Source organism: Cupressus sempervirens, chromosome 6 (genome assembly GCF_028749045.1).
Source record: "Cupressus sempervirens isolate cs-2001-9-10 chromosome 6, ASM2874904v1, whole genome shotgun sequence".
NCBI lineage: Eukaryota > Viridiplantae > Streptophyta > Pinopsida > Cupressales > Cupressaceae > Cupressus > Cupressus sempervirens.
In genome coordinates, this window is record NC_143123.1 from 194,044,162 (window position 1) to 194,060,780 (window position 16,619).

The 16,619-nt window shown below is 36.9% G+C and overlaps 1 protein-coding gene across 2 annotated transcripts in view; it reads right to left on the bottom strand.

Annotated features, from left to right (window-relative positions):
* The window catches only part of LOC149551902 (nuclear poly(A) polymerase 4-like), a 69,705-nt gene that overhangs the window by 17,458 nt on the left and 35,628 nt on the right, over window positions 1-16,619 (bottom strand). For both annotated transcript variants that reach the window (XR_016352826.1, XM_089787402.1), the window contains exon 3: window positions 2,032-2,139. Coding sequence is in view for 1 of the 2 variants with exons in the window: in XM_089787402.1 (XP_089643528.1) it covers window positions 2,032-2,139 (108 nt within the window). In the remaining variant the exon portion in view is untranslated. The remainder of the gene's footprint in view (window positions 1-2,031; window positions 2,140-16,619) is intronic.

Below are 16,619 nucleotides of genomic sequence, written 5' to 3' on the forward strand. Positions count from 1 at the left end.
TATAGTGGATGACTGAGCATTCCAAATTTTATTGCCAAGTGGCATTCGGAACAAATGTATATTATTTAAATGGACTATGGACTTTAAATTGTTCTTTCATGTGGATGTGCTATTTATTAGACTTAGTATTAATTAAAATTTAAATGTGACTCAACGTCTTAGGATCCTTAAGGAATGTAATCTGTTATGTTTGTTTCTGTATGATTGTTTGTTATTGCTTCCGCTACTTTATGTTTGACATGTATGTTATTCTTTCTTCTTCTTTTTTTAAAGTTTGGCAAACTTAATCAAAATTTTAAGTTAATTCTTTTGGATCCCTTGGCGGGGCATTACATCGAATGCAGGTGTAAAGCAAACAGCATCTGGATGGATTCAGTTGATATACTGTACATCAGAACTGTCTTATCCCTCTTCCTTTCTCAGGTCCAAACATAACTTTGGCCCTGATCAAATTTTCTGTAAAGTCTGCAGCAGGTGATCAAATTCAGCCCAGAGTCCGTCAGACAGACACAGACCAAATTTAGGGCAAATTTCAAACACGGCGGCATGACCCAGCCAAACTTTGGCATAAAAGGCCATTTTTCTGACCTTTATTATTATTTTTTTGTCCAATTTAGTCTATTTAACCCTCCAACCCCAAAATGGAACACTAAAAAGGCATAAAAGATAAAATTTATGTCATTTGAACTAAAGCATTAATATATAGGGTGGAGTATTTTGTTATGTTGTTTTGTTATTAGCATAGTGGTGTATGAACTTAATTGCTGCTGCAAGTGTGTGTGTGTGTGTGTTTTGATTTTTATTTTTATGGACAAGCCCAAAACAAATTCCAACCCACCCCAAACAAAACTTGTATCCAAATCCAAACCAGCAACTTGGAATTAAACAATGTGATAATGATAAATAGAAAACAAGAGATTTCAAAATTTTAAATTTTTAGGATTCACTTATCAGTACCTTTCTCAGATGAAACTTAAGTATTTTGAAACTTTAAATAAATGAGCTAGCACCTAAAGCTTTAATTGTTAAAACAATTAAAAAGTGGCAACCACAAACACAATAAACAGAAAGGATATTTGTGAGTCCAAGACTAAATATGTTTTAACAAAAAAAATGTCATGCACACTAATAACTAAAAACGACCAATTTGGCTTCAGATCACATCTAACAACCATCTGAAAGGACCTGATTTATTAAATTCACTATTTTATTACTCTCAATAACTATTATGAAAAATAGAGTTCTTTGGCATGCATACAAGTTTGCATAGTTACAAGGAAGGTCTACGCATTTACTTTGTTGTTAATATCCTCGCAATTAACCATTTATTTTGATACAATTATGTTCCAGTTTCACGTGTAGCAGAGAAGTGTAAGGCTAAAGAATAGCCAGATAGGCTAACAGACTGAAATCACCAAGAACATAGATGGTATCACCCCAGATATTGTAACAGCGGTGACAAGTAAATTTGATGCAATTATAGACAATGTATAAAATGACAAGGCTGATGATTCAAAGTTGTTGTCAGACAAGCAAACAGACAAAATTAACAAAAGAAAATTTCAGGCTACAAACTTGAGAGTTCCACAGAATTGTGATAGATGTATCAGGATGGAACAGTTTAACACAGTTTATCCAGGATTCTGGTTAGATATCTTTGCAAGATAGGAAGTTGATCAACAGCACCGTGCTAGTTAGTAAACAAAAAGAGACAAATGTCTATATTTACACAAGTAGCATATAATTCAATAAGTAAAGCAGTGAACTCAAGACAGAAGACATAATGCAAAAGAGAACCAAACTTTACCTATGCGTGCAAACATGAACTAGAGAGTGAATCACTAAATAACCAACTGTTATATATGATTTCCATTTCCAAGCAATGTAATTGTGGTGCAAGAACAACTTAAGTTTATCCAGTTCTTGAGCATAACAATGCTATAACCTGAAAGTCATCTGCTTAAAGAGAATACACCTATAACAAATTAAATACTGCTTATGAAATAACGTAGTATGCAATCTCATACTTACCCCCAGGCGATATGAACCAAATGTAAACACCTTTGCACTTGATTCTTCTACCATTTGCTCAGTATAACCTTTATCTCGAGTTACTTGTTTGACCCATAAATTCACTATCTGTCAACAAAGAAAACAAAATTTTGATGTTAGAAGCCAACAGAGATAAGTGCTTGGGTAACTACAAGCGACCACAGCTAAGAAAGTGAGTTTATGAACTTCAACTAGATTTCTCAATTGAGAATTTAAAAAATCAAAATCAAAATCAACATGGAGGAGCCTTAAAACCCAGGTCTTCTTAAGGATCCCAACATACACCTCCTCCGTAAAATCAACAAAACTGAAAATATCAGCAAGTGTATAAAAAACAGAATTTCCACAGAAGCTTGTCTTGCCAGTATTTTGGAATCAAAAACCTTATTATGTGAGATGATATATTATGTAAAACTGTGAAAATCTAATATGTTTATATGGAAGATATTATGTACAACTGTGAAAATGTAAAATGTATATTTGGAAGATGATAATATGTACAACTGTGAAAATTTAAAATATTGCATATGGAAGATGATTTAATGGAACAAATGACTGGCATTAATTAAAAAGATAACCAAAAGCACAAACATACTTGCAGGGTGTTAGAGTATTAATCTCATTATCTGTTAGAATATTCCTAATGGCAAAATCTAATGCACTTGGGCATTAACTACCAGTGGCAGTTTGGATTACATTACCTCTGCAGAAACTAGAAACCATTGAATTGATATTGAACATACAAGCACTTCTTAACAATTGACAATAACTCTATGTCTTTGAGTTGCTTCACTCTCAAAAGTATTTGTCATGTCCCCACCACACTAGGAAGAATTGCAGATCACAAAATCTATTAATAAAGCTGATCCGCAGTAAAGGAAGATATTTCAAAATTGATTTATCAGAGAGTTGTCCTATTTATAAGACGTCACAATTTACAGCTCTTAAAAAAAAGAGAATCGTGTATCAGATTTAGACAGCGATGATAATATACAAGTGGCTGAAGGTATTGTTTATTTCAGCTGGTGTAGCTTCCTTAATAACAGTGATTACATTAATTGAAGCAATTTATATTAACAGCGGTTAATAGAATAAGTGAGGGGGTAAGACCTCTAATCCCATCAGTGGGATTAAATCAAGTTAACAAAAAGGTGACTGGGTGTGATTAGCAAAATAAAGGGATGATGTGGGATGGGCCATGTCTCTCCCATCCCAAAAATATATCTAAGCACCAACTCCAAGAGATCATGTCAAACAAGATAGCAGAAAAAAAAATATGCAGCAGAGGCACTCGTGTATACAGCATATGGATAAATTATAGTATCTTAATTGTTGTGGTATGAAGAATAGATATGGATATGCATTTAAAATTATGTATAGATGAGACTAAATATATATTTATACCTGATTATATGGAATTGATGAATACTTGAAAATAAATATCGATGCATTTATCAACATGAAATTTTACAAGGAGTGCAAGGAAGGGGAATAGTGAGATTCCTCACTAGGTATGGCACCTCATTAATATGGTTGAGGAGCATGAGGCCGCCTCATAAAGATGGTTAAGGACCGTACAAGATAAAGAAGGATAAGATCCTACCCTTGGGCCTAGGGTAGAAGGACAAGTTAAGGGCACCCTATTGCAGCTCCCCTACTATCCCAACATTGATCAATTCAAATTGTTTTGAAGAGATCCTCAACTATTAGAGGTAAGATGTTGACATGATGGAGGAGAATAGTGTACAAACCTAACTAGGTACCCCACCTCATGAGAATGCTTGAGGACCACATGAGGCCATAGTGGATAAGGTCCTAAGGTAGAGGGTACCTAGGGCACCTCATCATGTCTTCCATCATAACGCTTGTTATCATTAAACTCCAAAATAACCACTGAGATTAGTTGGGTCGATAAGTATATATCTCCTAACCCTAAATTTGGATATAATAATTATCTAATCTAGTTTCAGGCTTCCAAAACAGGCTCATTTTATTCTTGAGTGAGGATTATATCTCTAACTATATTTTGCTCTTTGCTTGATTAATTATTTTGAATTTGTGAATTAAGAGCAATGTATAAGGTGATCCAAGAAAGGAATGCTACAATATTTACCTACAAATTTTCTAGTTGCCTTATGCAGTAGGAGAAGGGGCACAATACTTAGATATGATGTGCTGTTCCCATTAGAACAACAGAAATGATTAATGAGCACAGATTACTACTAGCAATTCTTCTTAAGGTAATAATGGGTTCATCTTACCATAGAATGTGATTTCCACAGTTGATAATAACAAATCAGAAAGAATCAATGATTAAAACTCTTTCTTGAGATAGTTACAGAGATATGAAGAATTCATCATGAACCTGTAATGGTTCCAGCCAAGGACAAAATCTCCTCCTCGCCTTTTACCAGATGAAAAACTCTTTGTAACCTGTCCTTGGAGTGTCACCACATAAATTGATGATGCTTTGTTACAGACAACAATGAGTTATGGATTCTTATGAGAAAGATGCACTGAACTTACTGATGCATCACCTCCTCCTATAACAACACAATCTAGAAGTTGCCTTTTCTCATCCTCTATTATTCCTTTTTATAACAGATTCAATCTTGTCACGAACAACAGCATCAAATCTGAACAAATCAATTCACATTATCCTTGCAATGACTCCACTGCATCAGCTCTTGCCCAGGTGTTGTGGGCTGGTCCTTCTCACTACTCTTTCACCAGGCAAGTTGCTCAAGAAAAAGGTGTACCGCTCTTCTAATTCCATATCGAAACCCCTTCCTTTTAACATTATTAACTATGGATGACAATTCATAACCAACCCCTGATGATTCTATGCAAACACCTGAAGATTCACCATCTCTTTTATTACCAATAGCTGATAACACCTAGTTCACACAGCAAGACAACTCTAGCATATTCACGGCACCCCTATTCGGCTCCTTTGTTTTATATTTAACCTTGATTCTAACAAATTTGATGCTGTCTGATATTCCTGATTAACTATGGGCTGGACGAAACCTGATATTCCTTGTTAAAGTCTTTCAACAGATTTCTTGAGCATGATGCACTTCACGAACAAAAGTTGCATATTCCTTAACTCCATGGATTCCAAAAGTTAGAGCCTCGGCCCCTGAAGCAATTATTAGCTTATCGTAGGCCACCTTAACCCGTTTGCGATTAGTTTGGGAGCCATTTTCTCCAACAGTCTCACAACATATCTGTAATTTCTATCCAAGTTCACCAGCACAGCATTTACTGTTAAAATATAGTCTAAATTCGCATTATCCAAACCATCATTTAGCACTCCCACGTAATGAGACACAATCCGGTAACGTAAAAGGTGAGTGTGAAGTAATTCTGTTGTAACTGTCGAGAATTATTATAGCACCCCGAAAATATGACAAACTGGGATTCTAAGTGGATGTTGTTATAAGCGCAACAAATTATGCCAGTTGTTTACTTGACAGTTCCTACTACCAATCCCCCGTTGACGTGTACGATGTAGTACGTGGTTTCCACGTCCTCCAATCTTGGTCCCAATGTTTGCTTCCATAAGTCCCAAGATGCTGGCAAGAAGACATTACTGCTCCACCCAATCTCATGCAGCCAAAGAGACCTATTAATCCCTTATCATTGCCCGTCTAATGTTTATAGATGACCAACATGATACAAAATCACTATAAGACACGTTTTCTCTTTTCTGAAGTAAGCGCTCGATAAGACACGTCCTTCTCTCATGTTGATTGCACCTTCCCTGAAACACTTAATCACTGTGCTAGTGTCTGCTTTGTTATCCAATACATCATTGTCTCTACCGTTCTAGAAGCTTACTTAACTCACCGTAACGGCTACTAATCATTCTTATCGTTTCAAAAGAATGGCATTACTTACTCACCGGTTACTAATCATTCATACCGTTTCCCAAAATTTTGGCAGTCCACTAGTTTCAGACCTGCGGTTATATTAATTTCATCATGCATTCCCCAAGAGCATTACCAAGCAATTGGGAGGCCGTAAAATTGAAATATCAAAGCTTGAAGCAGGCCGATGATGATACAAAGCTTTGTGAAATAAGTCTAACATGATTCACCACTACATTTGAGTAAGCGGCGAATCAGAGTCGAGAATGTTTGCTTCTATTGACTCATTCTTTTCTAACATCCTCATATTTCCCAGTGACCTTATATGATCATCCCTTTTGCACTTTTATTCATCTTCAGTCCATAGAGTCTCTTCTTATCAGCAGCTTCGAAGATGTCAATCTCAGACTCGCTGTGAGCTAAAGGATAATTTTAGAGCTTCATCTTTCGGCACATGGGTATCGTCTTCCTCAAAAGTTCTTCCAAGTACACTCTTCGGTCTTCTACACTTGTATTATTGCCAAAGAACCTAGTAGTAATACTCTGATTAGCTACTCTGAGTTTTTGCCCTACTGAAGTTCTAACTTATTCCTTTACAATATGAACTGTTTCTAACGCAATACTAGAACATCACGTTTTTGGCCAATCCTTATGTGCTCTTGCTTGTGCCTGAAGATCACCTTGTGGATTCTAGTCGGTGTCAAATAACTATATCAGTAGCTTGCAAATCGATTCCAACACCTCTAGCGCGGATACTGAGTAAAATAAAAAGGTTTCCGAGTCAAGTTTGTTGAACCGCTCAATAAGACCTCCCCAATCATTTTCACTAGTAATGTCCATCCAGGCAAAGATACCAATGACCCTTCCATGCCAAGTACTCTTCCACCTCCCAAAAGAATACAACTTCAAAATATTTATCAAAAAATTTAAACCATTCAGATTAAACCCTTTGTTTCTAAAGAAATCTCTGATTAAAATTTTTGATAAACGATTTCTAATAAACCACACAGGGTCGTAGAATACACAACTCTAATACCACTGAAATATCCCAAACCAAATATTTACTCGATTTCTTTCTCATAATAACATTTAAATCATAAACATATGAAATTGTATAATAAATAAACCAACAATGTAAAACGATAAGAAATAACCCAATTGCTATTTATCTGGTTGTTTCCTCAAACTGATATTCAACACTTGAATGTAGGCAAATGTATTACAAAACACAATAGAAAACCAGTAGATCTACCCATAGATATTAATTTGTTCTTTGCTAATAATATTCAGGATTCAGGCATATGAAAATGCTTTACAACCAGCAGTATAAAACCAGTAAAAACTCTCATAAAATTCCTCAAAAACACGTTATTGCATTATACAACAGCAATACAATAACCAACATTTATAATCCAATCTTAAACACAGAATTTACAATCAGATTGGAACACTCAGAGAAGAACTTGTAAGCGCATACGAGACACCTGAAGTGATGTCTCCACAGACAATGGGTTTGCGTCCACTGTCTGCCAGCATGAGAGGCTACGTCCTCACACTAGCTGAGGGCTAAAGCTTTCTGATTACTCCCCAAGAGAGAAACTACAATCTGAATAATAAATCCAAACCTTCAAAAGAAAGGGTCTCTTCTCCTTTTATTCTCACAATTTTGACCCTTTGACTTCCCTCCTTGCTTTTCGTCTTATCTCTCCTTGTCATCTTTAGCCCACTTTGAATATTAAATTGACCTTTTATAATAAGAGTCCACAATTTCATAGTCAATTTTACTATCATTTAAATGTATCCTTTAATATTTCTAATGCCCCAAAAATGGGACATTACATCAAATCATGTGTTGATAAGGCCAACAACATTTACAAGTGTATCTATAATCATGCATTGGTCCTTAGCATGATGAGGCAATATACGAGGCAAAAGTAGTTGATGTCCTAGTATTACGAAGTATGCCTCAAATTCCCTCACACTAAAATCCTTACTAAAATCAAAGGCTCCTTTGACACGTATGTTCATTGGTGAGGAGTGGATTGTCTCATCCCATGCTATGGTCACTACAAAGATAGATGTGGCAGATTGTATTTTTTATGAGCCAGATTTTTGGACCCCCTTGTGGAGAGACTGCGGAGGTAAATATATTTTTCGTTTTTGTTTTTTTTGCAACTTTGCATTTTTTTCTTGTTTTAAATTTTTAATGCACACTTGTGACTTGACTGTTTTTTTAACATTATATTCAAGTCATTAGGCCCCTCGTAGTTCTTCTACGAGTTGTTGATGGGGAGAAGCCCTCTATGGGCTACATATACAAGGCCACAGATAGGGCCAAGGACGCCATTAGATCCAAGAATGTAGGAGTTGAGGATAAGTATGGCCCCATTTGGGAGATCATTGGTAGGAGATGGCAAAACCAGCTTCACAGGCCCATCTATGCAGCAACTTATTTCTTCAATCCATCATTTTGTTTTCTTGATAACTTCAAGGCAGATGAGGAGGTTCTTAGCAGCCTGTACACCGTGATGTGAAAGATGACTAGCACAGTGCAAGAGATGGACACATATAATAATGAACAAGGGGTGATTTTCGCAGGCAAGATGTACAAAGACACTCTGAAAGAATTGTAGCCAGGTAGACATATATGTTAAACTTAGGATTCTCAAGTTTATAACTATATGGCTTATGCATTCAGACTGTATAATATATCCTTAAAGTTGGAAATGAGACTGATTTTTTTAATTTTCCTTATTTCAGATAGGTGGTGGCAAATATTTGGGCCTAAAACCCCAAACCTTCAAAAACTTGCCATCCGTATTTTGAGTTAGCCATGTAGCGCTTCGAAAACTTGCCATCTTGTCTTTGTTCATTACAACATCCATAGGACCATACAGATATTTGACATTGACTCCTCTTCATTGACTGTAGCAGAGATCTATCAAGATTCTGACTAGCTCACTAAATCTACCAATGTTGTCTTCACTAAGGAGGAACATTAGTGGGTTGACGAGGCAGGCAAAGGTCGACGTTGTGGCTATAGCAGAGGAGGAGAATAGAGCATGATCAGCTGCCAGTGCAGTTGATGTTGGTCAATGTGGCACCTTACTGATAGAGACTATGGCTTATCAATCATCCAAGACCTACTTCAGACACATTTGTAGGTGGCAAACAAACTACACTAGGGTTGAGTCTGAGCTAGAGCCTAAGCCATTAACTTGTTTTTGTTTACAGTTTACACATGTTTGGGAACATTTAATGTTATGGATTTTATGTAAGTGATCAAATTAGCTTCTATTTGATGACGCTATAGTGTTTTAAGCTTTATTCAATAATGGGTGCATGAAACAAGTTTTAAATCGTACAATTCTCTATTTTTTTCAATTTGTCAAGTCATCGCTGAGTCATGAGTGAAGACAATCTTGTTGAGTCATGCGCGAGTCTGAATCATGGAACTATGCTTTCGAGTCCCCAAGAACCCAACTAGTGCAGTTAAGAACAGCAGAGCTCAGGCAGCAGCAGGGGTACTCCAAAACCCCATCCAAAGGACATCCTCATTCCAAATACTCCAAGCTTTTGCATCAGGTGCGCATCCCCAAGTTTTACTAATTTTAAGGATTTTGCCAGTACAATCTATGTTTTCCAAACGATTTATTTAATATTTTCACCTGCCATTTCAGAAGTGTGCCTTAATTCACAACCATATTAACCTGTGTGTGGTCAAAATCTAAAGTTAGGGCACAGGTTAACTATATATATTTGACATGTGTCTATATTTTGAAGACCTTCTATGTAACTTTTGTCTTCTAAAAATTGGGGATAGGATTTGTCAAAAAGGAAGAGTCCAAATTTTAACCCTAAGCAGGTTATTGTTGAAGAGGTACCTATTTGGATACGGATGTATAACCTACCACATGAATATTGGCATGAGGAGATCTTAAAGACTCTGAGAAATAAGTTTGGAAAAATATGCTAAATCTGATGAAGCTATTGAAAAAAGTGATTTTAGAATGTGTACCAGAATTTGCATTGCATGGAGGCCGCATTCACCCCTCCCCCATGCAATAGAGAACTAAGTAAGATTTTTGGTAGTAGGAGATTGAGGTGAAAGAAATCATGGATAAATTTAGTAAGTGCAAAGAATAGGGTCACACGGGGGAAGAGTGATTAAGTGGAAAGAAAGGTAAAGGTTTGGAGACGGATCGCTTGGAGACTCAATCAGTTGTACTATCAAAAAACCTAAATGGAAAAGGCTCGAAAGGAACTGCAGGAATGAATGAGACTTTCAAAGACAGACATGAGCTGGAATTGGGATATGTAGCCCCCTCCATTCTGGACTAGATTGAAGTTCAGGAAGGTTGATCAGCATGGTGCTCTAAATCAAGAGGCAAGGAAGCCAACGAAGTATATAGATAAGGAAAGAGATAATAAAATGACCAGTGAGGAAGGTGAAGTATGCATAGAAGAGTAGGTGAATAACCCCAAAGAGGGGGGAGGGGTGGCAACGGGACTCCAAGGGAACAAACAATTGTTAGATACTCCAAGTCAGCCATAGCAAGAGGAAAGGTCAAGGGAGCTAGAGCAGGGTAATATTTGTAAGGAAGAAATTTTAAATACTGAAAGAATGGATAACGCGGACCTGTTGGTGATCTCTTGCCAGGAGGAAAACAACAAGAATAGATTTTCAAATCACACGTCACCAATACATGAGGAGAATAATAAAACTGTTGAGGAAATGGAAGGGGGTGATGTAGAAACTTTTCAAGAAAAAAGGAGGATGAATTTGGGATTACAGATGGAGAAGGCATATTGGAGTTCAAAACAATTAAGAAGACAAAGTCTAGACTATAGAAGCCAAACACGGGTGAACAGCACTCTAGAGAGAGGAAAACAGTTCTGCAGTTGATGAAGGATGCAAGCAATAAGAAGGGTCAAAGCAAACTTAAGATCTAAGAAAAATCAGATTAGTATGCTTACAAGAGACTAAGTTAGATCAAGAGGCTGTAGTGCAATTTTTGGGTGTTTGACAAAGATGATGTTTTGTGAGCTCAGAGGGTGCTTCTGGTGGGGAAAACCTAGGACAGTAAAGGTAGAAGGGATATCAAAGACAATGGCTACTAGTTAAGATTAATATGTTTAAGCTTGGCATTTCGGTCTTTTTGTTTAACATACATGGTCCAACTAAAATTGAATAGACGCAGTAAGTTTGGAGTAGGATCAAGTAAGTATTGAGTGGTATGAATCTGGGAACAGGTATTATTGTGGGAGATTTCAATGCTACTCTAAAAATGTCTGATAAAAGATTTCCAGAATTTTGTCACTGGTAATGGGTTATGGGAAGTGAAGTCAAAGAATGGCACTTATACTTGGCCTAATCAGTGTTTGGGCTTCTCCAATATGGCGGAGCGTTAGGATAGATTCTTCTTAGAAGGCAGTTGGATGGCTCTCCCTATGATTTTTGAATCTGAAATCCTACCAGTGACAGGTTCCATCGTTTTCCAATGGCTATGATTATGCAAAAGGATTTGTTCTTGTTAGGAGCCCTTTTAAGATGGAAAAAATGTGGTTTAGGGAAGCTGTATTCTTTGAGATGATTGGCACTTATACTTGGCCTAATCAGTGTTTGGGCTTCTCCAATATGGCGGAGCATTAGGATAGATTCTTCTTAGAAGGCAGTTGGATGGCTCTCCCTGTGATTTTTGAATCTGAAATCCTACCAGTGACAGGTTCCATCGTTTTCCAATGGCTATGATTATGCAAAAGGATATGTTCCTGTTAGGAGCCCTTTTAAGATGGAAAAAATGTGGTTTAGGGAAGCTGTATTCTTTGAGATGGTTGCAGCTTGGTGGCAGAATGCTCTGGAAGTTGAAGGTAACAAGGGCTTTCAGATTTTTAAAAGACTACAATTAATTAAGCAAAATTTGAAAAGGTGGAACAAGGAACTTTTCAAGGATATATTTGCGGAAAAACGATTATTTAAGGAATGCCTTGAAGCTTCGAATAGTTAAGTGAATAAGGACGGCATGGATGCAATTGACTTCTGAACAAAGAAAGACTTAAAATCACAATATGGAAAAAATTTACAGAGAGAGGAGGTATACTAGAAACAAAAATCAAGAGAGAGCTGACTTAAACAAGGTGATTGAAATGCCAATTTTTTCACAATGCAGTAAAGGTGTGAAAGTCAATTAATAGAATTTCTTCAAGCAAATTAGCAGATGGGTCAGTGACATCAAAGAAGTCAGTTAATGGTGATGTGGTTTGCTTCTTTTCAAATTTATGGAGGATACATGAAGGTGACTACTAGGAAGATGTGACGAGGTTTCAGTTGTGATACCTCCCCTTGTTTCAGTGGAGGATAATATAAGGCTGCTTGAACCAGTCCAAATGAAAAAGCTTAAGACAACAGTTTTTGGATTAGAAGATGATAAGGCACCCATGTCCAATGGCTTTCAGCCCTCTTTTACCAAAATTCTGGCAGGTGTTGAAAGATGATCTTTTGGGTGTAGTCGAGGAGTATAGATAAAAGGGTTTTGTTTTGAAGGATTTTAATAACACCCTTGTTGCTCTTATTCTTAGGATATTGTTGTGATTGTTGCAAAAGATTACATTAAATGTTTGGGCATTGATGGTTTGTTATTATTGTCAAACTATTTTTTTCCTTGACAGTATTGACATTTAATCTATAATATTGTCATTTAAGTGAGTTAACCAGTTTCTGATTATTAGCCTTCTCTAGTTATTTTGGTGATGACAATGTTGCACTATTTGGATCGATGCGGATTGGTTATGAAATATTTCTAGTTGCTATCCGGGTGGTATGCTTAGGACTTGGATGTGTCCTCAACTGTAAAACTTCATGATTTTGAGATGTGCAAGCTACTTAATTTTATGACAGATTAGCTAGTGATGTTCAAGGTGAACAATGCAAAGTTGTTGATGGATTCGAAGACAAAGATGCTGTTGTTTCTATTGTGGTATTTCATGATACTTGTTATTGTTACTTAATGGTGTCCTAGTCTTGTTGTTGGATCGCATTGGATTATGTGATCAGATTTAGAAGAGTTTATAAAGCGAGTTGGTGCTTTCTAGTCTGACTTGGTAAGTTGGTATGAAGTATTGGACTGCGAGTGATATGATATGATATGATAGATTTTAATGACGTCCACGAGACTAAAGTAGTCTATGGGACCCATGCGATCACCCTCCCGAGTCAGGAGCAGAACTAGTTAGTTGTAAAGTTTTGGATAACTTGTCTCTCCTTCTCTGAAGTTTGGTAATCAAATCCGCTGCTCTCTTCACTTGATCTTCCTCGAATAAATAGTTGAAGTCCTTGTTCTGCAATATTTTTGTATAACCAGATCTGATGTCATTGTAAGCCAGGCAGTCCTTGACAAAGTGCTGCTCTGTCTCAACTATTCCAATATTACAAAATAAACATGTTTTGTCTGCCCACACTTCCTTTGGAACTTGCCACCGACCAGTTTCACATCGCAGCTGATGTGAACTAGTTCTAAGTTGTGCCATCAACATTTTTGCTTTCCAGTTAATAGGTGCTCTTATATAGGCCTTTTCATCATGACTATAAGTGGGATTAAATTCTTTAATGTAATAGGATTTTTTCCGCCCTATACATCTTGTCCACAGAATATTGTGAAATTTTTCATTGACAAACTTTTTTATTTTTGTAATGTTATCCGGGCAAGTTTGGATGTTGATATTCCATTTTCGCATCCATTTGTCATTTTGTTTCATCCATGTGCTTTTCCACCTCACAAGTTTTTCCTCTATGATCAACTTGGGCCAACGATGTGTTTCCAGACCTTGGGTTTTCTTTAAGTAGCTTATCATTCGGACCAAAGCAACGGCTTCTAATGGATAGGAACCCACCTCCGCCAAAAGGATCTCATACGGAACTGTGGTCTTGACTTTAAGATTGCATGTGATGAAGTGTTTTTGAATTCTTTCTACTTGCTGCCATTTCTGTTCGGACATACTACCTCCCCACACTTCACATCCGTATAAAATAACCGGAGTGACCAGCAAACCAAAAAGAGTTTTCATGGTCGTCCAATCCCATAATTCTGCGTTCCTGCACTTGTTTTGTAAAGAGTATAACGCCTTCCAGCCCCCTTGGATCCTTTTTGATCTGCAAGTATCCCAATTGAGTTTGTTATGAAAATCGATGCCCAAGTATTTGTACTCTTTCACAATCTCAAGTGGGCTATTTTCCAATAGAAACTCGTCTTGTATGCCCCTATTCTTCTTCAGCGAGAAGATCACAATTTTGGTTTTACTAGTGTTAACTTGCATTCCTACTTCATGACAAAAAAATTCTAGTGTTGTCAAGTGCTCTTTCAAACCTTTAGCTGTTCTAGCAAGAATTATGAGATCATCTGCATATAAGAGCAATCTTATCACAAAGTGGGCTAGCTGCACCCCCTCACCATTGGTCTTGTTTATCCACTCTTCTAACTTGTCAATATAGAGCCCGAATAATGTTGGAGATAGCGGACACCCTTGCTTAACCCCAATGTTGCTGTCAAAATTTTCTGATAGCCCTTCTGTCGTTCTGATTTTAGCTTTGACCTGCTCATATAATCTGTAAACTGCTGACCTAAGTTCTTTAGGAACTTCCAACTCTTCCATTCTATCCCATAATTTATTACGTGGCACTGTGTCAAATGCTTTTTTAAAGTCCACGAAACAACAAAAAGCCTCGTTCCCCGGAGTGTCCCAAACTTTCTCAATCAAGTATCTAAGAGTGATGCCATGATCTATAGTAGAGTGCTTCGGTCTAAAGCCCGCTTGCCCTATTGCACGTTTGCCTTCTGTTTCAGCCCAGTTGCTGATTTTTTGTTCTACCAAGCTGCCAAATAACTTGCCAATTGTGGCGTGTTGGAGATTATTTGCTTGGATCAATAGCATTGGTTATTGTATCATACTGTTGTGGTTATCGCCTTACTCTTGGCCGACTTTGTTTTATGTTGATGCATTGTACAAAAGGATGAAATCATTTTGTAATTAAAAGTGGTGGATAATGTGATGGGTGTATGAGATGTGAAGGCGTGAAAGCATGTTACGTCTATGATTGAGAGCAAAGCTATGAGAGGACACTATTGAAACAAAGAGTTGACGCACTTCATTGGAGTTGTATTGGCATATCAAAGATTTATCACTCAATTCATAATATAGTGAATTGTTGTCCAATCCAGGGTTGTTGTCCTTGTTGTACTCTTAGGGCCCTTGCCCTCTTTTGTATCTTTGAGCTATGAGCTCTAGGCAATGAGCCCAAATGCATGTGCATTCCCATTATACCTTTAACAAGGTTTATGTGCTTGTAGAATATCTAGTAGGTTTGATCCCCACTACAGTTTTTCCCCTAAAAAGACTTCGACATAAAAAGGATATGGGTGTTGTTGTTTTCTTTGCCTTAATGGTTATATTTCAGATCTAAAACATTTTGGTGGTTAATGGTTTTATGGATCAAGTTTTATTGCACAACCAATTCACACACACCCCTTAGTTGTGAGTGTTGCCTTGGTATTGCTAACACTAATTCCCAAAAAGAAGAAAGTCGAATCTTTTGGTGAGTTTAGGCCCATCTCTTTATGCAATACAGTGTATAGAATCATTACAAAAGTATTGGAGTTGGAGTTGACACTCTACAATGAAGTTGCATGCTTCAAAATGACATGGCCAATGGAGAGTGTAATACCCCTCTAACCCTGACATGTCATTTGGAGTACTGAGAAATGTAATTAGTGCACTAGAGCTATCTTGAAGGTACACTTTTGTCTAAAGCGCTTGGGTCTAAATGATGCCCTATGATCCAAATGAAAGTGGTCTATGTATGCTTGTATGATACCTCTACCAAGTGGAAGAGATACTATAAGATAGTGCTTGATAATATATGTGTGTGTGTGTGTGTGTGCTTATATGATACCTCTACCAAGTGGAAGAGATACTGTAAGATAGTGCTTGATAATATATATATATATACATACACTATTATCAATGTTAATCCCTTGTCTGCATGATGATTTTCTTGTAAAATCAATCCTGGTAATACTATTGATTGTGTTTGGATATGAATGAGGAATCTTGTGATTTGGTTGTTATCGATGAAATGAATATCACCTAGATAATAACCATTTGTTATATTGGAATAGCATCTTAATCATTCAATGTGAATTTTGATAATGATTAGTGCCTCAATTTGATTATGATTATTATATTTTGGTCTAACTGTGGTAATCCATCATGTCTTATATATAATTTGCTTGGTGTGTTTATCGGATGAGGGGAAGGAGTCATAGTCACTCATGCGGGAGATCTACAAAATGTCACACTCCCCTTGTCTGCTACTATTTTCCTATGTACATATGTGTGTGTGTGTGTATATGTTTTTTGCTCATCTCAATAATGCAAGGTTGCAGTTACCAGGTATTGACTCCACCTAGATACACAGCTTTGAGCTAGCCTTTAAAATCCTTGAAAGTTGTTATTGTGGAGGTAGTGCCAAGGTCCCACAAGTAACTCCTTTAGGCATAGGTTTTCTATTTAGGTGGACTAATTGACTTTGTTAGACTCGGTGATTTTACACTTTATTATTTTGGTTGTATTGTTTGTTTGATCATTTCATTTATTTCTCCTCCTTGGGATGATTCTCAAATGATCTTTGCTATATTATGT